The following is a 21,291-nucleotide window of genomic DNA, read 5'->3' on the forward strand; positions in this document are numbered from 1 at the left end:
CCGGAGCCTCGACCCTGCTGGAGACCCCGGACGCCGCAGCGCAGATGCACCCCTGCCGCGGAAACCTGCGCCGGCGCAGCGAGCATGCGCAGTGCTGACCCGCCGCCGCCCGCGTGGGCTGCCCTGCTCCGCTGCCCGCGCACTTCCCTGTGGAGGGCTAGGGGCGTGCGCTTTCTGTGTGCGCGAGGGACAGCCCGGGTGAGGTCAGCCCGGGGTGCCGAAGGCCAAACTCAGCCTAGTATTCGGCTCAGTGAACTTACGCAAACTTGAACAGGACTTAACTCAAATTTAGAGTTGAGACCCTAAGGCAAGCGGCCCGAAGGCATCGAATTGGGTGCCCGGGACGGTCACTACACGATCCTCGACGACTGTGGTTAGAGTCCCACTCCGGGATTGCAGGGAGACAGTTAAATTCCACTATCGTCACAGGCTGTTATAACGACTAAACTTTTTAAAGACACGGTCCTGGAGGTTGAGAAAAAGAGGCGCTCAGAAGAGTAGCGGCAGGAGAGAAAACAGGCCCCCCCAACTCCCGTCTCACTACAGATCCCATCATGCAACGCGGGAGGACGTTGCGGCTCTACGGCTCCGAACCCCGAGTCCTGCGGAGACGGCTTCCGCGGCCCCCTGGGATTTGTAGTCCGCTGTTCCGCGTAGAGCACCCGCCCTCACTTGCCGTCCGGACCCCGCTTCTTACAGCCCAAACACCTGATTTCATTTCCGCAGAAGGCACTCTTGTTTGTCAGGCAATGTATTATTTTCCCACACTTTACATTGTTTTAAATACTGAATTTTGCATGCTCTCTGCTCTGTGTAAACCTAGTCTTGGGGCTTCTTACCTTCATTCAGCAAACATTTATGTAGTTTCTAAAGTTTCTACTAGGTGTGGGGTACTAATAGTCATCAGGTTTCCAAGATCCTACTCGTGGTTCTCACGAGTTCACAATAGTTTGAATCTCTTATCCATTATTTTCTTTTATTGTATTTATTTAGATCTTAGTAATGCAGTACATTCTTCTTCAGAAAATAGAGGCGAAAAAAAATGGGAGGGGTGCAGAATGGTGAGCTACAATAAGGAAGCCCCAACTGCTGTCTTGTAATATTAGAATCCACCCTTCCGATGGGTTTTTCATTTGCATCCTAAGTCAGCTACCTATAAAAAGTACATTCTTGTTTAACGGGGACTAAAATTTTACTAGTTTTCAGTTTTTAAAAGAGACTAGGGCTTAGGTCTGTTAAGGATGATTTTCCTCCCAATGACCTCTTTTAAATTGTATTTTGAAATTTAAATCGGGAGAAAGATTAGATGTATGGATTTATAATAGAAGAAAATGTTATATGTGACTAATGAATACAAAAGATCAGTTTTGCAAATGAGGAATGGGGTACTGAAATATTTTCAGAACGAGTCTATTTCATTAAACTTGTTGAATGCTTAGTCAGTTAGCACAGATGGTTTCTATTATTCTAGTAAATAAACAAAAAAGTTTAATAAAATAATAATTCGTATTTTTATCAATAAATTGAGCACCTATTTTATTAAAACGCTGTTATGTTTCATAGCTACTAATTTTCAATTTTAGGTCAGTATCCACTGTATCCACTAGGCTTCTTTACAGTGTTGTATTATCTCATCATATTATATAATACATGGTTATAATTTTCCCGAGGCTAGGACTATGGACCTAAGCCACTTACTAGCCCAATGGACCCTTGTTAAAGGTAGATCAAGACAGTCGATTTGCCAGTTGCTTGGACAACTGAATTTGACTAAAACTGATCATTTTAAATACTTTAAAAATCACTTTTTCTGGGAGTGGTATATGATTTGTCAGGCTGCCTCCTGTCTCCCTATCTTTTCATTGACAATGACGTTCAATTTTCATTTGCCATATGGTTTGGGTGTTATATAGGTAAACATGAAGGTAGATAAATGTTATACGTTTGCCAAGTGGCCAGATGACCCTTTCCCATTTGAGACAGGAAGTCTAAGGAAGTTTGTCCTGTATCTTGTAGGTTTCTTCAACAGAAGCAAGAAGAAAGAGGGATTCAGGCCTTTTGCATAGATTCTTCCTAGAAAAAACAATCTTTTCGGTTCTTAGAATTCAAAAACAAAGATAGTGAGAGAAAATTGATATGAGCTGGGGAATTTAAACTCAGAGAAAGATCCACAATGTGTGAAAGGATTACTGTTTTATTAATTAAAACTATTGCTTAGGGCAGTGTGGTTTCCCTGACCAGTAGCATCAGCACCAAAATTCTGGGGAGAGGGCCCAGCAATCTGTTTTCACAAGCTATCCCGGCGATTCTGATGCCTCCAACTAAAGCACCCTCGGCTTGGGGCAGTTATGTGAATTTAAATCGAGGACCTCGAAGCAATTTCTTTTTTCAAAGTGGTTCAGGGCCAATCCTGATAGGATGATTTACCTCCGCAATATAACTAACGACACAAGTGACAGTGTTTAAAAAGTGTTAAGTGTTAGACTTCGTAGAACTAGTCAACACACAGAGGACGATTCTGTAGACCATTATCTAGTCTGTTCCCCACCTAACAATCCAGTCTTCCAAACTAAAGTTGCTCACAATATAGAAACTCTTGAAGTTCAAATGGATGCTAACAGGCAGTCTGGTTTTTATTTTAAATATTTTTTATTATGGTAAAATAGATATGACGCGATTTGCCATCTTCAACCACTTTCGGTGGCACTGCAGTTACGTTTTTTAAAGCCAGGAAAGTGCGTTCACCTCGATCACCTGTAATGAGATGTCCTCCGAACGTGCATCCTCAGCCTGCACTTCTCCATTCTGATGCCCGAGGCAGTCGATCTGCAGTAAGGCGAGCGTGTGGAGCTGGAGGGCCCGTTGGCGGTCGGGGGGGGGCCTCAGGGACCCTGGGCTCCAGCAGGCCCCGGGTGGAGAGCGGAGCGCGCGGCTCGGCGCCCCCCGGCGGCCCGGCCGCGGTGCAGGGACGCGCGGGGCCTGCGAGGGGAGCTGCAGGGTAACTTTTCCCAGGGAAAGAGGCCGGTCGTCCCCACCAGAAGCCTCCCTGCCTTTTGTTTGTTTTCCTGCCGGAGGCTGGAGAGCTGCCGGGTGCCCAGCCGCTCACCATGCGCGGCGCGGCCCGCGCCCCTCGGCGGCGCCCCCGGGCGTCCCTCCGCGGACCCCTCGGCCCGTCCTAGCGCGGGTCGCCCTGCTCCCGCTCCCGGACCAGTTCGGCGCCCGCCCTCCGAGAAGTCACGCTCCCCGCAGGCGCGGGCCCCCGCCTGTGCTCGCGGCGCCGGTAAGTGGGGTGCGGATTAGGGGCTTCTGCCGGGTGATCTGTCACTCGGGGTGATGGACCGGAGCTGCGAGGGCCCCCAGTGCCGTGGCCCCGCGAAGGATCGGAGGTCGAGGGAGAGGCTCTCGGGCTGTAGTTTCTCTCCGCGGTCCTGTGGGTCTCTCCCTCTTGGCAGAAAAACTCCCGCTTCCTCGGAGTCTGGAAGATTTTGGTGTGTGTTTACCTTTTGGCGTTAAAGAAGGGAAAGATCCCGGCCCGACTTGAAGCCCCATTGGTAGGATATGGAGGACTTGCTTTCGGAATTTTCCTGACTAGGCCTCTGGCTGTCCCGCAAGAGGTCTGAGCAAGAAATCCTCACACATTTATGTGCAACCATTTTTCACTGGGTTTCTTTCTGCTCTGATTTCTTTCTTACTAATCAGAGTAGACGTTATGAGAGGGATGCTGAAGGACTTTACAGAACCACTGTTTCTTTTATAATGCACCTTTGAAAGTTTGACTTTGACACTAGCATTGAGGGCTTTTACTTTTAAATTAAAAAGTAGTTGAATGCCTTATTCTGCAGAAAAGAGTATTCGTTTCCACTTATAACTAAATAAAGAGCTGCTTTTGCTAAAGCTGAATTATACTGAGAAAATATCACCCTGAATTTTGCATCCAGAGCTAGACTTCTCTAAGGTATTGGCACTTGTTTTCTATTTTTGCTTGGAGCACTCTTTGTAGCAGTTTGGTAAGTACAGTTTTCGTTTCTCACATTTTCCAGTGAGTGGGCTTTCAGGATGTCCCCCCAAAGTGAATTGTACTATTGCTGAATATAAAATTAAAATGAGCTTTAAATTTGTGTAGCTAACATATAAATTATTAAGAGGAATTTGTGCCTCAACCATATGTTAGCTGTGCTAAGAGTTAATGTATTCATAAATATGCACATTTGAAATAGTTCCTGAACAAAGCACTGCAATTTGGTAAAGAATTTGGCCTTCCTGTCTATTTGAGGACCAGTAATTTTGGGTGTAGAAATAAGAGCAGTGGTGGGATCCTTTATTTAAAATGATACCCTGTACCACTGCTTGCTTCCCTAAGGTCCAGCCCTTACAGTGACCCTGCCTGTCCACTTTACCTTGTCCCCTTCTCCAGAGTCAAAACTGGTGGCAGGGCAAGAGCGGACAGCCACGTTTCTAAGTGAGACCAGTTTAGTTTCAGATGATGGAAGGATGTGTTGGAGGGTTGATGGAGCTTGTTTGAGTGGGCAGAGGTCTGTCCTAGCCAAGGGAACTCAGCATTTAGTCATTTTCTTAAAAAAATGCTTTTTTCTCACTGAAGTTTCTTACCTACAGACTGTGTGTAAACAGGCTACCAGGATAAAGAAACCAGGCTTTGGGGGTTTTATTTGTTGACTGTTTCACATCATCAAAGCTCTTTTTCTACTTTCATTGTTTTCTTCTCATTGTTTTTTGAGGTTCCCAGTAATGGTGGAAATCCTGTCAGTCTTGAACCTTTTGGAATTCTCTTCAACAGTCTTTTCCTTCATTTCCTTCATCCTTGCTATCAATGAGTCATGAAGACCTTTGACATGTGATTTATATAGCGCCCTCCCTCCATATTCTAATCCAGAGGCTCACCCTTCCTCTCCTGCAGACTGGGGCAGCCTCTGAGCTAGCCCCGCAAGCTGGCTCTTAGTAAGTCCTCATTGAATGTTTGCTGAATGAGTGGATGGATGGATGGAATGGATGAATGAATGAATGAGACACACCTTCTGGTTTCTTCATCTTCTTGTCCATCTAGTCTTTTAAAGCTATCAGTTCCTCACGTCTCTCCTTGCCTTGCAGCCCTCAGGTCCTCTCCCTTCTCAACTATCTCAAGTCTAAAACAATTTGCCTGATTTTTAAGGCCTTTCATGATCAGGCCTCACGCCTCCTATCTAAATTCTATTTTCGGTTCAGCATACATCTTCGCACTCTATGGGTGTGGTCTTCTTTCGAGCCTGCTCTACTAAGGGGGCCAGGATGGTTCCTGCTCAGATTGCTGTCCTAGAAACCCTCACCCCTCTCCCCCATCTCCTGTGCAAATCTTACCCTTCCTCAGAGGAGGAAGCTAAGTCCTCACTTCTTCTATAACATCTTCTCTAACTATTCATTTCTCTTCTCTCTCTTGCAAGTCTCCAGATACTTGTTTCTTTTGTAATACACCTTTTAAAGTTTGACTTTGACACTAGCATTGAGGACTTGTATTTTTTTTTTTTTTTTTTTGGCTGAGTTAGGTCTTTGTTGCTGCGTGCGGCTTTCTCTAGTTGCGGACAAGCCGGGGCTACTCTTCGTTGTGGTGCGCAGGCTTCTCATTGCAGTGGCTTCTCTTGTTGCGGAGCAGGGGCTCTAGGTGCGTGGGCTTCAGTAGTTGTGGCTCGCGGGCTCTAGAGCACAGGCTCAGTAGCTGTGGCTCACGGGCTTAGTTGCTCCACGGCATGTGGGATCTTCCCGGACCAGGGCTCGAGCCCGTGATCCCTGCATTGGCAGGTGGATTCTTAACCACTGTGCCACCACGGAAGCCCAAGGGCTTATATTGATCTCTCATTGGTTTAGGTTATTTTAAGCCTTTTTAGGGCAGGAGCCATATTCTCTGCATGGTAATGTGGGGTTGTGGGCTTTGAAGTCGGGCAGAATTGAGGTCGGGGCCTCACTCCTCGGTACTCATGTGGCCTTATGGATTCTCCAAGCATTAGTCCTCGCGTGTAAAATAGGGGAAATGCCTCCCCACCTGGCTGCAGTGTGGAGATGCTCTTGGTGTCTGAACAGCACCTGGAACACACCTGACAAAAATCTGCTCATCCCTCCAGTGACTGGGAGAGCCCTGAACACATAGCAAATATTTGGTAGATGTTTGTCAGCTGACTTGGAGTCAAGTCATGGCTGGGTCTGGAGGCCCAGGGGATGGCAACCATGCAGAATCCTTAGTAAGTGTTATCCTGCCCTTAAAGCAGCTTGAGCTTGGGTTATTCCTGGTGACAGCTCTGCTTCTGGGATCTGTTGCTGTTTTTCCGTCTGAACCTTGCCAGGAACACGACTGCCTTTAAATTTTCTTTTTTCACTGCTTCTTTGCGGCAAGCTCCTCCATTTCATTTTGCAGGATCTTGCTGAGTTGGAGTTGTACGTAGCACTTCTGTTTTTCTGCTTGTGAGGGTATGTGTGAGTGTATGTATTTATGGTAGGACGTGTTGCCTAGCAATTTCTTGGCAGAATTCTGGGCACAGTGACCTTTCTGTGTATGTTGATCTGTCAGCCTGTGAATAGTGTCTTAACTGTAAATTGTCTCATCGGCTCTCTTGCTTGACCATGGCCTTCTGAGAAAGGCCTGTAACTAGAGCATCAGAAACCTCCTATCTGTGGGCCTCAGTGTTTGTGGTTGCTGTAGGTGACCCGGAGAACGTGCAGAGGCGTGCGCCAGATGACTTACACGCATATCTACAGTGTAACCGTGTCCTAGGTTGTGGCTGTGCTTTCCTTGAAACAGTTTGAACTTCCTTATTAGTACACCTGTGTGTTCAAGAAAATTACCTGGTAAAAACGATTTGCTGAAGTAAATCAATTCCTGGGGCAGATTGCATTAAAATGCTAAGTTATGGAAGGAAGAAATCAGAGGCATCTTTACTTGTAGCCAAAGAAGTAGAAGAAGCAGTGGAGGGTCCCCTCGAGATGGTGACCAAGGTTGATGTGGAATTCACGCTCACTCTCTCTGCTCCTTGTGACGTGCTGTCTGATGCTCGGAAAATTCTACTGCTCAACAATCCAAGCGGAGAGCTTCCTTTCTTGATTCCTTCCAAGGAAACGGAAGCATCCTTGCACTTTAAGTGCCTGGCTCACTGTGCTTTGAAAGTCGAAACCTTCGTAGAAAGAAGTGCCTGGGTTTGGACTCACCTGTGCAGCTGGCTTCAAATCCTGGGAGCGCTGACTTCTGAAGCTGTCTCAGAGTTTGAAGAAAGCACGTCTCTGGAGAGCTGCCACTTTTTTTTTTCTATGTAGTTTCAGGATTAGCAATACCTTCATGGACTTTTTGAGGAAGGGGAAGTGGGAGCATTTGTTACATCTTTAATCGACTATGAAAACATTTCTTATATTCACACATTTAAAACTCTGCTGCCCTGAAGGTATCAAGACTTCTGTCCGTTGGGCCACAGCATCTCAGCTGTAAAGTGAGGGTGTTGAGGGGTGATCATTCAGGTCCCTTATAGGGAAAAAAATCTGATTCTATAGTCAGGTTTCCTCAATATTATACTATGCCCGTGTTCAACTTAGGTCCTATTAAACTGAGCATTCAATCTATGCTAATTAGCATTAGGTTATATATTATTTTACTTTCCGTTTTTCCTAGATTTTGTTTGTCATCCTCAGTTTTTTTATTTAAAAAATACTGTTTTTAAAATAAAATAACACAATAGTGTTATTTCCACCGTGCTCTTAGTAGCCACTTGATAAGTGTACAGTGATGGCCAAGGGCTTGTGAGAGCCACGTATTTGTGAGGAAAGATCAATGTGAGTCATTTTTTATCTTTCTATAGGTGTAGTGTGGTCTGTGATAAAGTGCTGATAACATGTGACTGCTCTCGTGGTTAATATGAAAGATAATGGCCCAGAACCAAGAAGATAAAGGAGTAGTGGTGTAACGTCCAACTACATATTTCACAATATCATGAAAGTTACCATCCGCGTGAGTTTGTAGTTCCGAGAAGACAATAGTTAATGGTTCTGTCCTCTCGGACACTGCCTGTGCTTTGAAAATAAATTTACCGGTGATTGATTTAACTCAGACGAAACCGAGTGAGAAAAAAGTAGGTTATATGTGCCTACCTTTTTTTTTTTTAATAGTAAATATTTATTTATTTATTTATTACCTCTTTATTGGAGTATAATTGCTTTACAATGGTGTGTTAGTTTCTGCTTTATAACAAGGTGAGTCAGTTATACATATACATATGTTCCCATATCTCTTCCCTCTTGTGTCTCCCTCCCTCCCACCCTCCCTATCCCACCCCTCCAGGCGGTCACAAAGCACCGAGCTGATCTCCCTGTGCTATGCGGCTGCTTCCCACTAGCTATCTATTTTACGTTTGGTAGTGTATACATGTCCATGCCTCTCTCTCGCTTTGTCACAGCTTACCCTTCCCCCTCCCCATATCCTCCTACCTGTCAGCTTAGCTGTTAAAAAGCAAATGTTTTCCTAAATTGTTATAAAAGCTTTTAGAAGGATTCATAATTTTTGTGCCCTAGTCTCCATAGAACTGTTCAGTTCTGCAAAGAATCTATGAGGGATGGCAGTAGGAGTGGGGTTGATGGTACAGGAAAATTAACAAAGTGACCCTTTATAAACCCATAAGTTGCTCATTCATTAACTTATTCATTCAACTCATCTTTATTTGGAGCACCTATTTGGGCCGACCGGGTGCCAGGTCCTTGTCTGGTTGCTGGGAATACAGTTGTGAACATAACAAAATTTCTGCCCACAGAAAGCTTATATTCTCAGGATACACACAGTCTGTATATGCAACCCTGTGACCCACGGGTACATGAGGATTATGTGGAAAGGGCTAAAGTGCTCTGCCTGCATGCAGCGTTTCCTGTGTTTCAGGGGTCCACGCATCATGCCCTGCGGGCATGTCCTGCCGGCTGCCTGTTTTTGTAAATAGACTTGTACCGGGATGCAGCCGTGCCCATTTGTTTCCGTGTCATCTGTGGCTGCTTTTGTGCTACAGCAGCGGATTTGAATAGCTGTGCCAGAACCCTGTCACCCTCACAGCCTAATGTATTTACCGGCCCTTCACAGAAAACATTTGCTGACACCTGCTCTATGTTATTTTTATGTTAAGCCTTTACGTCCTCAATATGTTTTATTGATTTGTTTGTCGTTACACATGGTGGTGAAGCATCGTACGCTGTGTGAGATCAGCCCTGAGTTAAACGTGCTGTGATACTTGAGTAGCGCTTGAATGTGTGACGTGTTCTGATTCACTCCCTCATCTTCACCTCGCCCTCCCTTGCCCACCCTTAGAACAGAGGGTGGCAATCAGGTGAGCAACTGGGGCTGGGACCACGGCCACCGCCTGCATGAAGCTGGGGGACTGTCACCCCAACTCATCCGCAGTTTCCCACAAGTCAGAGGAAAGTTATTCTTCCTCTGGGTCTTCAATATTTCCTTTCCCTTCAGTTCTTCACAGCCCACAGACCACATAGAATGATGGGTCCTAGTTTAGAACTAATCTACAAGCAATGGAAGACTTGACTTTAGGTTCGGGGCACAGCGCCCTTTGTGGGAGAAGTGATGGGAAGTGGTAGACCCTTCTCCTGGGATTTAGGACTTGGTGCATGAATTCTCCTTTCAGAAGCTGGGGTTGAAGGATGTGAGGGAGGTCAGGGCATGAAACAGTCTCTGGGGAGTAGAAGAGGGCAGCCCAGGTAACAGATCCTCTTCTCCCATCCTTCCAATTAAGGCAGTAGCCAGAAGCATCTTTAATGTGCCCCTTGTCACAGGAAAGGCAAAGCACGTTATACAATAAAGGAGGCTCTTTTGGCATTGTAGCTGCTGTCCCCAAAGCAGAAAAATGCACTGGTCCAAGAGGCAAAATATTTAAAGGACATTCTTGCTAAAATATATGTGGGCAGAAGAATTAGGTCCCAGAGAGAAAAATTAGAGATACAGATGTACTATTTTTAGTACCTTTTTAAAAGAAATGTAACAATATTAACTTTACTCTTGTAAAGTTATGAAATGTTCGAACCTAGAATTCGTGCCAGTTGAGGTAAAATGGAACTCAGAAGTGCCAGGAGAAGGGCCACTGAGTGATTTTGCACATGATCTAGTTTTCCGATGAGGACAGGTGAAAGCAATGGCATCTTTTCAGTGGAAAATGATCAAGGCTCAGGGAGAAAAGCTCTTCACACAGGTCCGAATGGTGGAAGTGGTGCTGGTAAACCACGACTCCCAGAGATGCCCACTTTTGCATACAATTTTCTGTCTCCTGTCTTAAAAAATGAGTAATTGTGGCATTTATTCAATGACTCTTAAGTTTTCAAACTAAAGAGCGGCGCACCCTGTGCCTGGTTGGTTTCCCAGGCTGGGAATGAACAGGGCACCCGGTGTGAGACCCCAGCCGTGAGCACATGATCTGCCCTACTGAGGACTGAGCCGAGGGGAGGGAATTGGGACAGACCGCAGGAAGGTTTCCCCAATGTCACCTAGCCAGAAAAACCATAGCATTCATTTCAAAGTTTGTCTGGAACACTTTGAAAGCAAAATAGAGCTATGCTGCTCTGTGAGTTGGGTACAGCCTAACCCAGAAGCTGAAGGCCTGATCTGACAACACTGTGGGGACCTTTCTGTGATTCTTTGAGACCCAGTAATTCCAGCACCATGGTGGGAGGGCCCAGGCAGCCTGCCGGCTTTAGCCTTTCTGCAGTGTTTACTATTCTCCCATTTCAGAACTTCAGAACATTTCTGCTCAGGGCAAACAATCTGAGTACCATGACTTTGCACAGGAAGAAATAGAAGCATTCTGTTTCGAGATACTTACCAAGGGTGGTACAGAAGATACACAGCAAAGACTAAAATTCATGTATTGACCATTCAAACCATGAGTACCTGCTAGTGTAGGCGGAGCATGAGGTAGGAGAGCAGAGATGAAAGAAGCATGGTGACTGTCCGGGACAGGCCTGCGTGTCATTGACCACTGGGGAGGTGGGGACAGGGCACTGTGGCCTCTTGGGGAGAGAGCCGTTGGCTGTGTCTGTGCAGATTGGGACAGGAGGCCCTGGAAAGGTGATGTTTGAGCTGGACTCGGAGGGAGGAAAAGGAGTAGATTCTGAGCTTTGGGGTCTGGCTGAGACAGTGAGACACTTATCCTGCTCTGGAAGAGAGATGATGTATAGCACACAGGGTCCCTCTGGGGCACTGTCTGCTCTTTGCTAGCTTTTGTGCAGGTGATGGGAAAGGTGGAAACGTTGATCTGTTTTTTTTCTTAGACAAATGCCAGCTTGATTCCTGACCCAGAGAGTCACAGAACCACAGAATAACAGAGCAGGAAACCACCTTGCTTCATTAAGTCCCGTGCCCTCACCTTACAGAAATTAACCTGAGGACCAAGAGATGCTCTGAGTCACAGGTGCTCTGTGCCAAGTGGAAACTGGGACTCAGTTCCTCTTTGTCTGCAATCACTTGCCTCCCCTGTAGGCGGCGGCTGCTGGCAAGGTCCCCGCTCGGTCCACTGAAGTTCGATTGTAGAATGAGGCCAACTAGAGCATGGCCACATCACTGGTTTCCATATTTGGACTTTGAGCTACAAAGTACTTCTTTTAATTCCTCTCGTTCTCAGATCCTCAAAAGATTTCATAACCTTTGGATCTTTTGCAATCTCTCCCTTAAGTTTGGTGCAGTCGGCCCAGGTTCCTATCTCACTGCCAACACTTATTAATTGCATAACCTTGAACAAGTAGCTGGTGTCTCAGATTCCTTATCTGTAAAATAGGGGTAATAATATTAGTACCTACCTGGTGCCGATGTGAGGACTGAATGGATTAATATATGCAAAGCACTTATAACAGTACAGTATACATAGTAAGTTCTGAAATTATTATTATTATTACCTTTTTGGTTTATTTGATATATTAGTAAGCTACATGTGGATTGGTTATAGTGAGTGATTATCCAAGATCATTCTTGGAGTCTGAGTGGTATTTAGAAGTACTGCCCATTAACATGCTAGCTGATTCCCCAAGTTAATGGATGGACTGTTACACCGCATTCACTTCACAGGCAGTAGTGACCGTCTATGCCAGGGACCGTGAATTCAGATGCTATCAGGGGCAGAGGAGGAAATGTAAAAGAATCAAGGAAGCTGGGTATGTGCTTGTTAAACGGTAAGGAGTTGCTCTTCTCTTTTAAAAAGAGAACAACAGTTTTTCTTTCCCTCCAGTTTTTCTTCGAATGAGGTTTTTTTCCCAGGCTTTTTCCTTTGTTACTTTTGATATAGGCAGAGGAATAGAGAAATATTTTTCTTCTAGTAAAACAAGTGGCCGTGAAGGTGCAAAAATAAATGGCAACTAAGAAAAAAAAATTAGCAACTGACACAACATTCATTTTAGGGACACAGGGAGGTTGGGGACAGTGGCGGGATAGAGGGCTCACGCTTGGCCTAAAAGGCCAGTGACCACCCTTGTCTAGCTTTTATTCCCATGGAGGACAAAGGACCTTGTGTTATTAGCTCTTCAGTTTTTCTGGAGCTACCCCAAATCTCGATATTTATATGAAAGTTCCCATTTTTAAATGTAAACTCAAAGCATATCTGTGAATTCCATCCGCAGGCTGCCTGTTTGCAACCCCTGGTCCACACAGGGTAGAATCTCCATATGCTAATGTCATCTACTGAGATTTCAGCCAGAATTGTGAAGTCTTGTCTGCTTTGTAGAGTTAAAGAGAAATACTCTCTATCGTTCAAAAAGGACTGCCTTTGTTCATTGGGTAACTAAGCATTAGATTCTTGATTTCATTCCTAAGACACTCAACTTTGTATGACTAGAAACCACAGCTGCCATAGCTCAGATGACTGTGGGAGTCTTTGGGAGGTTTCATTGGATGGTGGTATCTATCCCCTGAAGATATCAGGTTCTAGTCCCTAGAACCTGTGAATTTTTCCTTATTTGGCAAAATAGACTTTGTAGATGTGATTAAATTAAGAAATCTGAGATGGGGAGATAAACCTACCTATCTCTAAATGGAGATAGGTTTAGTGGGCCCTAAATGGAAACACTAGTCCTCATAAGTGAGAAGCAGAGGGAGATTTGACACAGAGAGGCAGAGACTGGAGTGATGTGGCCACGAGCCAAGGAACACCAACAGCCACCAGACGCTGGAAGAGACAAGGAGGAAGTGAGCCAGTACCTCTGGAGGAGGTGCCAATACCTTGATCTCGACCCAGTGATACTGGTTCTGGACTCTGGCCTCCAGAAACGTGAGAGAATACATTTCTGCTGTTTTAAGCTACCAAGTTTATGGTAATTCGTGAACAGCAGCTGTGGAAAACTAATACTGTTAGTAAGGAAAAATTTTTTTAATTGGTTTTTGCCAGTGTTGCATGGATCAGTAAATGACATGTCCTTGACGAGAGAAATTAGCCATTATTTAGGGATCAGTGGCCCTAAGCCTTCCTTGAGATTTTTGGCTGGTGGTCCACATGGTGACTTCTTGCTTGTACAACTGTAGCACTCTGGCCATCTGTGCCCTGCCAGAAACTTACCCCAAGGGCCATTCCCTGGTCACTGTGTGTGTTCCAGAGGAATGCTTTCAGTTGTCCTTGACAGAATATCTGATGGTGGCTTCAGCAACAAAGACTTTTGATTAAATCATGTAACAAGAAATCTAAAGCAGACATTTTCAGGGATCGTGCAGCAGCCCAGTGATGTCATCCAGGATTCAGCTTCTTTCTCTCAATCCATCCTCAGCAGTTGGGATTCTCATCTTTAGAGCTGACGTCTCATAATCACCAGAAGACTGTCTCAGCTCTGAATATTACAGCTTTATGCCACCATGTTCAAGGCAGAAACACGAGGCAACCTCTTTGTCAGCTGTCTCTGTCAAAGAGTAGATTCCCTCCCAGAGGCCCTTCTCTTCCCTCACCAGCTCACTTTCCTTTCCGTCTCATTGTCAGAGCCGTAGTCCCACTCCTAAACGGTATTCAGTAGGAAGGAAGTACAATAGAATTGTTTGGCTTGGCTTCAACTGAGCATTGTTCATGCCCTGGGGCTGTAGTAGGTGGCTGCCCTCCCTGATTGTACTGAATCGTGAATAAAATCAGAGCTCTATAAACTAAGCAGCAAGAGGAACATTGCTATGGGGTAGATCAGCAATGGCATCTGTCATATCGCCCTTCTTTTTCCTAGTGCGTTGTCCATCACCCTGCTGTTTTCCCAGAGCAGCAGTGAGTTTTTGTCCTTTCCTTTCAGAGTATAACATGAGTCATCATATTCAGGCCACCACGAAAATGGTGAACAACTGAACAATACTGATCTCAAAAGTCAGTAACCACTTCCTGCTAGGATATGCTCAGAGTTGACTATGGGTTGAATGCTAGTTTTTGTCTAATGCTAGTTTGAATAATACCACTTCATTGTTTTTAGTTTAGGAAATAATTCACTAGAGAACAGAAAGCTCAGATAGTTGTCATGGTTCTGTTCTCTAGATCTGTATGTAGTGTAACTAAGCCTCCTCTCTGATACTCCTTTGGACCCTTGAAACAATCACCACAGCTTCCTAAGTCCCTTTTTCTTCATGTATTCTCTGTTTCTTCAACTACTCTTCACGTGCTTTCATTTAGGCCCCTTATTATGTTCCTGAATATCTTTCTTGAAGTTTGTCATCCAAAGTTGAACAGTAATTCAGGTGTATGTTGAGATTGTCATGTCCCTTGTTCCGGATCCGCAGCTGCCATGTTGCAAAACTCCAGTGGACACCATTCATGTAGTGCATGGTATTAGCATTGTCTGAATGCTGTCCTCCTAATAAGAACTCCAATAATGCACTGTCTTTGGGGGGGGAAAAAATAAAGCAACCTTAGAGCATCTCCAGTGAGAGGTTTTGTACATATCTCAAATTCAGCACCTTAGAAAACAGAACCCATTGTGTCTCCTACTCTCTATAACATTCATCCTGTCTGGTGCCTTTGTTCAGGCCTTCCACATATTTCACCTGACTATTGCAGTACCCTCCATCTAGTCTCTCTGCCTCTAGTCTCTCTATTCTAACATCAGTTTGAATAGTCCGGAGTGGGGGGGGGGTCTCCCTCATGTCATTTCCCTGCTTAAAAGCCCCAGAGAGCTCCCGTGTGGCAGGGTAAAGACCAAACTCCTGCATGACAGATGTACGCCTCACAGCTGGGTCCCACCCTAAGTTTCTAGCCATTCCCTGCATTTCCTTACTGCCCTCCGTGGCTTTTATGTCCTAGCCCTGTACTTCACAGTGGGGTTGCACATTACAGTCCCCTGGAGGGCCTTCTAAATTATCAAAACTCAGTCCCCAACCTCGACCTGACTCTTAGAGGTGGGGCCTGGGCATCAGTATTTGTTAAAATTTCCCCAGGTGATTCTGTCGTTCACCCAATGTAGGAACCATAAGCTCTCGTGAACATGCCAAGCTCTTATACCCACCAACCTTTTGCAGAGTTTCCTCCACCTGTAATTCCTTTCTCTCCCTTTTCTGTGTAATAAAACTTTGCTCATTCTTCAAACCTCAATATTACCTCTTCTCTGAGGGGGTGTCTGATCCCTCCCTCCTCCCAAGAGTTTGTTGTTCTCTCTACCATGGGCTTATAGCGTTTCCTACATTTTCCATGTTCGTGTTGATAAGGAGTTATTTAAAGGAAGGACCCTTCTCTTATCCATAATGTGCCCCAGAAGCCTTGCATAGTGCTTTGGCATCTTGGTAAAGTTTGAATAAAATGGTCAACCTGACTTCAGTGCCTGAAGAGACTCTAGTCTGATCCATTTTACAGTCGGTATGTAATTACCTGAAATAAAATTAAAAAGCAACCGCCACGTGTTGGTGAGGGTCAAATCTTGCCAGAGAAGTTGAATTTTGCTCTATGATACTGTGACAGACAGTAACAAGGAGGAATCATAGGGTGACTGTATACTGAATGATTGACCCACTCTATCATGATTTCAGTAAAGTTCTTAATTTTTTCAAGATAGCTTTTCCTCAGTGATAATCTATGAAGACATTGTCCCAATTATGCAGTTTCAGTAGATGAGGAACTAACTATCAGAGAAAGGCTTCTATGATTAATAATTGATAGATATGAATTATTATTATTATATATAATGCCATTGCAAAAAAAGTGGGGGAGAGCCCACAGGCTACTGGAATGTAGATCGTTATTAAGTTTTGGTTGCCACAGTTCATCAAAGACATGGAGAAATGTGTGAGGATTCAGAGATGAATGCCAAAGATAATTAAAGGAGTGGAAAACAGGTCCTATGAGGAAAGGTTGTGTAATTACAGCAAGAGGAGGTTGAGAGATACACATTTGATTACTAATTTGATGTACATCACATTTTCATGAGATAGTTTCTTTATATTCACACACAAAAAAAACAAAGCGTGAGGAAATTAGGTTAAATTAGAATAGGCAGGTTTCGGTTGGACATTAAGAAAAATACTCTAACTGGATTACAAAATGCAAATCTGATCATGTTATTTTCTTGTTAAAAAAAAAAACCCTGGTGGTGCAGTGGTTGAGAATCTGCCTGCCAATGCAGGGGACACGGGTTCGAGCCCTAGTCTGGGAAGATCCCACATGCCGCGGAGCAACTGGGCCCGTGAGCCACACCTACTAAGCCTGCGCATCTGGAGCCTGTGCTCCGCAACAAGAGAGGCCGCGCCAGTGAGAGCCCTGCGCACCGCGATGAAGACTGGTCCCCGCTCGCCGCAACTAGAGAAAGCCCTCGCACAGAAATGAAGACCCAACACAGCCAAATAAACAAACAAACAAACAAATAAATAAATTTATAAAAAACAAAACAAAACAAAAAAAACTTAATTGACTTCCCATTGTCTCTAGGTCAAAGCCTACTTAAAAAAAATAAATAAAGCATGTAATTTATGAGTTAGCTGATTTTTGACAGATCAAAGTTCCAGTGATTTTTTTTTTTTAAGGAAGATGACATACAACAATGATTTGGGAATTTTAATTTGTTGGAAAGTGAAATTATGAATGATGCAGAAATCATGTCATATCAAAAATAGATGGAGATAAATATGAAAAATAAAAAGAGGGGAAAACAAACACAGAGCCCAAAATTGCTTATGTTGTGGCCCAAATGCTCTTTCTATGTTATGTTGAGACACACCTTGAATCCAAAACAGTCCACAACGCACAAATCGTGAAGTGGAGGAGCCATGATATATGATGTGTTCTGTCTTATGAGCAAGTTCATATTAGGTTTTATTAAGTAAATCTATATTAAAATGTTTTAGGCTGAAAAAAATGCTTAAGATATGTATTATCTTTTTAAAGATTTCCTTCCTCTACCATTTTGAGAATTTTTTTAAACTTTTAGTCTAGAATAATTCAAACATACAGAGTTGCAAGAACAGTACAAAGAAGACCCATACACCTTTTCCCCAATTTACCTCGTGTTAACATTTTACCCCATTGTGTGTTTGTTCTCTCTCTCTCTCTCTCTCTACACACACACACACACACACACACACACACACACACACACACAGAATTTTTGTTTTACCACTTGAGAATAAATTGCATATATTGTGGCCCTTTGCTTACAAATCCTTCAGGGTGTATTTTCTTAGAATAAGACTATGCTCTTTCACAACCACAGGACAGGCATCAACTTTAGTAAATTTAATACAGATACAATACTTTAATCTAGCATCCATATCCTAATTGTTTCCATTAATGACCTTTATAGTGTCTTCTTCTCCTTTAGTATAGGATCCAGTCAAAGCCTTATGTTTTTTGAAATGTCATTTGAGGCTCTCAACAAGCAAACTTCTGGGGTTAACTCTTTCCAGTTCCAAGCTCCCACCTTCCCCTCCACCCCAGATTCAAGCCCCTGTGCCTTCTTTTCTGCTCCTTGGAATGCTAGAATCTCCTACATTACAAAACACCTACTTTTCTTTTTCCTTCAAGACTCAGTCTTTTATGAAGACTCTTCTTACTGCCCTCCTGAGCCCAAGTGGAATCAACCAAGTTAGAAGCCAGGGGGCTTTCTCCTTAACCCCTCCCCACATCCCGTACCTTCAGTGTACATGAAATATCTTAGTGCGTGTTCATGAGTATGCATCCACCCACTCTCATCCCCTGCCATGAGACTCTAAGATCTTTAAAAAAAAAAAAAACAAAAGGACCGTATTTTATTGGTCTTTGTATCCCCAGATATTAACATAGGGCCTGTCACACAGGAAGTGCTTTATAAATATTTATTAATGAGCAATGGAACCTATCACTGTAAAGGGCTGCTGAAGAAAGTTGTAAGTTGTCTGATCCTGTAGAGCTTCAAAAGAAGGAAAATGCTCTTCAAACCAGGGGCCTTGTAATGGTTCTATGGGGAAATGGGAATGAATGGGAGAGGGGCAGGTAGGCTTGATCTCTAAAAGGTTTTCCAGTTATATGGTAGAATATGGTGAAATCAGGAATAACCTTTACAGTTCTTTTTTTTTTTTTTTTTCCGCGGTACGCGGGCCTCTCACTGTCGTGGCCTCTCCTGTTGCGGAGCACAGGCTCCGGACACGCAGGCTCAGCGGCCACGGCTCACGGGACCAGCCGCTCCGAGGCATGTGGGATCCTCCCGGGCGGGGGATCGAACCCGTGTCCGCTCATCGGCAGGCGGACTCCCAACCACTGCACCACCAGGGAAGCCCACCTTTACAGTTCTTAAGGTTTCTCAAGGTCGTGCAAAGCCTTCACAAAAACATAGACTAGAATTACTGCTTAATTTTGAACTAATTTTAGACTTTCAGAAATGTTACAAAAATAGTACAGACAGTTCTCAGCGATTCTTCACCCAGCTTACCCTAATATTAATATCTTCTATAACCATAGGACAATGATCAAACTCAGGAAGTTAGCATTGGCACAGTGCTGTTAACTAAACTATGACCTTATTCAAATTTCACCAACTTTTCCGCTGATGTCTTTTATCTGTTCTGGGATCTTATTCAGGTTCTCACATTGTGTTTAGTTGTCATGTCTCCTTCTTTGCCTCCAGTCTGTGACAGTTCCTCAGTCTGTCCTTGCCTTTTATGATCTTGACACTTTTGAAGAGTATCGGTCAGTTTTTTGTAGCATGTCCCTCATTTTGAGTTTGACGTCTTCTCATGAGTCGATTGAGGTTCTGCATTTTTGACGGAACACCACAGAGGTGATGGTGTGCCCTCCTCAGAGCATCATATCCAGGGTACATGGTGTCGTATGTCTTAGTCACGTTGATGTTGAACTTGATCACTTGGGTAAGGAGGTTTCTGTTAGATTTCTGATTATAGAGTTACCATCTTTCCCTTTGACATTAATGAATGTCTTAAAGATACTTTGTTTTTTGGGCTGCTCCATTTGGCTTGTATCTTAGTTCCCCAATGAGGGATCGAAGAAACTGGGCCTGGTAAGTGAAAGGGCGGCCAGGGAATTCCCAAAGATACTTTGAAACTATGCGGATAGCCTGTTTCTCCTCAAACGTTCATCGACCAATATTTGCATCCATCGGCGAATCTTGTCTGCAACAAATTGTGACGTTTGCCTAATAGCGAATTTCTTATTTCCCTCTTTCCTTCTACATTTATTGACTGGAATTCTTCTGGAAGGAGAAGCTGCATTGACTGGATTTAGATGCAGAATGTCACTTATTCTATCATTCTTTTCCGATCTTTTGATTTTTCAGATTATTACTTTGACAGATGTATTTTTTAATGTCTTTAGTGTTCTTATTTAAGCATTTACATTTTATTAATGTTCGCCTAAAGGCATTGCACTCACTTAAGTTATGTACTGCATTTTCTTCATTATAGGCAGACTGAATGACACTCAATTTCATAAATGAAAAATCAATGACTTATCTTTTTCTTTATAAATTTATTTGTTTTGGGCTGCATTGGGTCTTCGTTGCTGCGTGCGGGCTTTCTCTAGTTGCAGCGAGCAGGGGCTACTTTTCCTCACATATGTGGGCTTCTCATTGTGGTGGCTTTTCTTGTTGTGGAGCACGGGCTCTAGGCGCGTGGGCTTCAGTAGTTGTGGCATGTGGGCTTCAGTAGTTGTGGCTCGCGGGCTCGGTAGTTGTGGCGCACGGGCTTAGTTGCTCGGCGGCATGTGAGATCTTCCCGGACCGGGGCTCGAATCCGTGTTCCCTGCATTGGCAGGCAGATTCTTAACCACTGCTCCACCAGGGAAGTCCCATGACTTATCTTTTTAAAGAACACAACTGAAGGACTTTAAAAGAGACACACCCTACATGCAGGCCTTAAAAAATTACTAGTTCTTTGCTTAGTTTCTGAATATCTAGTAATAAAAATAATATTAATAAAATACCGTTGTTGCCTAGCCACAAACAGTTCATGGAGCACATGTAAGTTCTATATCAGGAGAACCTTAATTTAAGCATTTCTTGGCCTTTGTATGTTTACGTTGTTAATTGTAGCTGAATTACACAGAACACAGTATATTTAGCATGGATTCTTGTAGCTCAGCAATTTCCATCGACCATAGTTATCATGTCGTGTTTGCCTACAGTGGTTAGTCAGCAGAAAGGCATCAAATTGCAGCTGATTCATTTCTGAGTCAGTGATAAAATCACTTTCCAAGAACGCTGTGTCTCACTTTATAAAACATTGGAAAAGAGCATTATTTAGACCAGAGGTTAACAAACTTTTTTTTTTTTGTAAAGGGTACAATAATATATCCCTTAGGCTTTGTGGGCCATACAGTCTGTGTCACACCTACTCTGCTGTGTAGCGTGAAAGCAGCTGCAGACAGTATGCAAGTGAGTGGGCATGACTGTGTTCCAATAAAACTTTATTTACAAAAAAACAGGTGGCAGACTGGGGGTTACAGCTGGCCCCTGATTTAGACAGACATAGAATATACATTAACATTTATCCTTGTCTTTCATTTTTCTCTACAGGCAGAAGACTCATCTTTGAAAATATGTATTTGGGAGATAGTCACGTTCTATTGAATACCTTGTGCTGGTGCTGCCATAGAAAAATCTGGTTACACTCCGGGGAGGTCTGCTGCGGCTGCAGGACTGATCCGCCTTGGCCCTGAGATGAATGTCCGGCCTGAGCGGGCACACCATGAATAGATACACAACCATCAAGCAACTCGGGGATGGAACCTATGGTTCCGTCCTGCTGGGAAGAAGCATCGAGTCTGGGGAACTGATTGCTATTAAAAAGTAAGTTTTATCCTTCATGCTCACGAATCCATCCTCAGTGACACATTGTCAACATAGTTTTAACTCTGCGCTCTC

The 21,291-nt window shown here is 44.0% G+C and overlaps 1 protein-coding gene across 1 annotated transcript in view; it reads left to right on the forward strand.

The window, feature by feature from the left end:
- The first annotated feature begins 3,075 nt into the window (after positions 1–3,075).
- Positions 3,076–21,291, forward strand: part of ICK (intestinal cell kinase) — a 52,825-nt gene continuing 34,609 nt past the window's right edge. Inside the window, exons 1-2 of the mRNA XM_029243382.1 lie at positions 3,076–3,280; positions 20,944–21,216. Of these exons, the coding sequence (XP_029099215.1) occupies positions 21,092–21,216 (125 nt within the window). The 5' untranslated portion in view covers positions 3,076–3,280; positions 20,944–21,091. The remainder of the gene's footprint in view (positions 3,281–20,943; positions 21,217–21,291) is intronic.

This window comes from Monodon monoceros, unplaced genomic scaffold (genome assembly GCF_005190385.1).
Source record: "Monodon monoceros isolate NGI ecotype Baffin Bay Population unplaced genomic scaffold, NGI_Narwhal_1 Super_Scaffold_3, whole genome shotgun sequence".
NCBI classification, from domain to species: Eukaryota; Metazoa; Chordata; class Mammalia; order Artiodactyla; family Monodontidae; genus Monodon; species Monodon monoceros.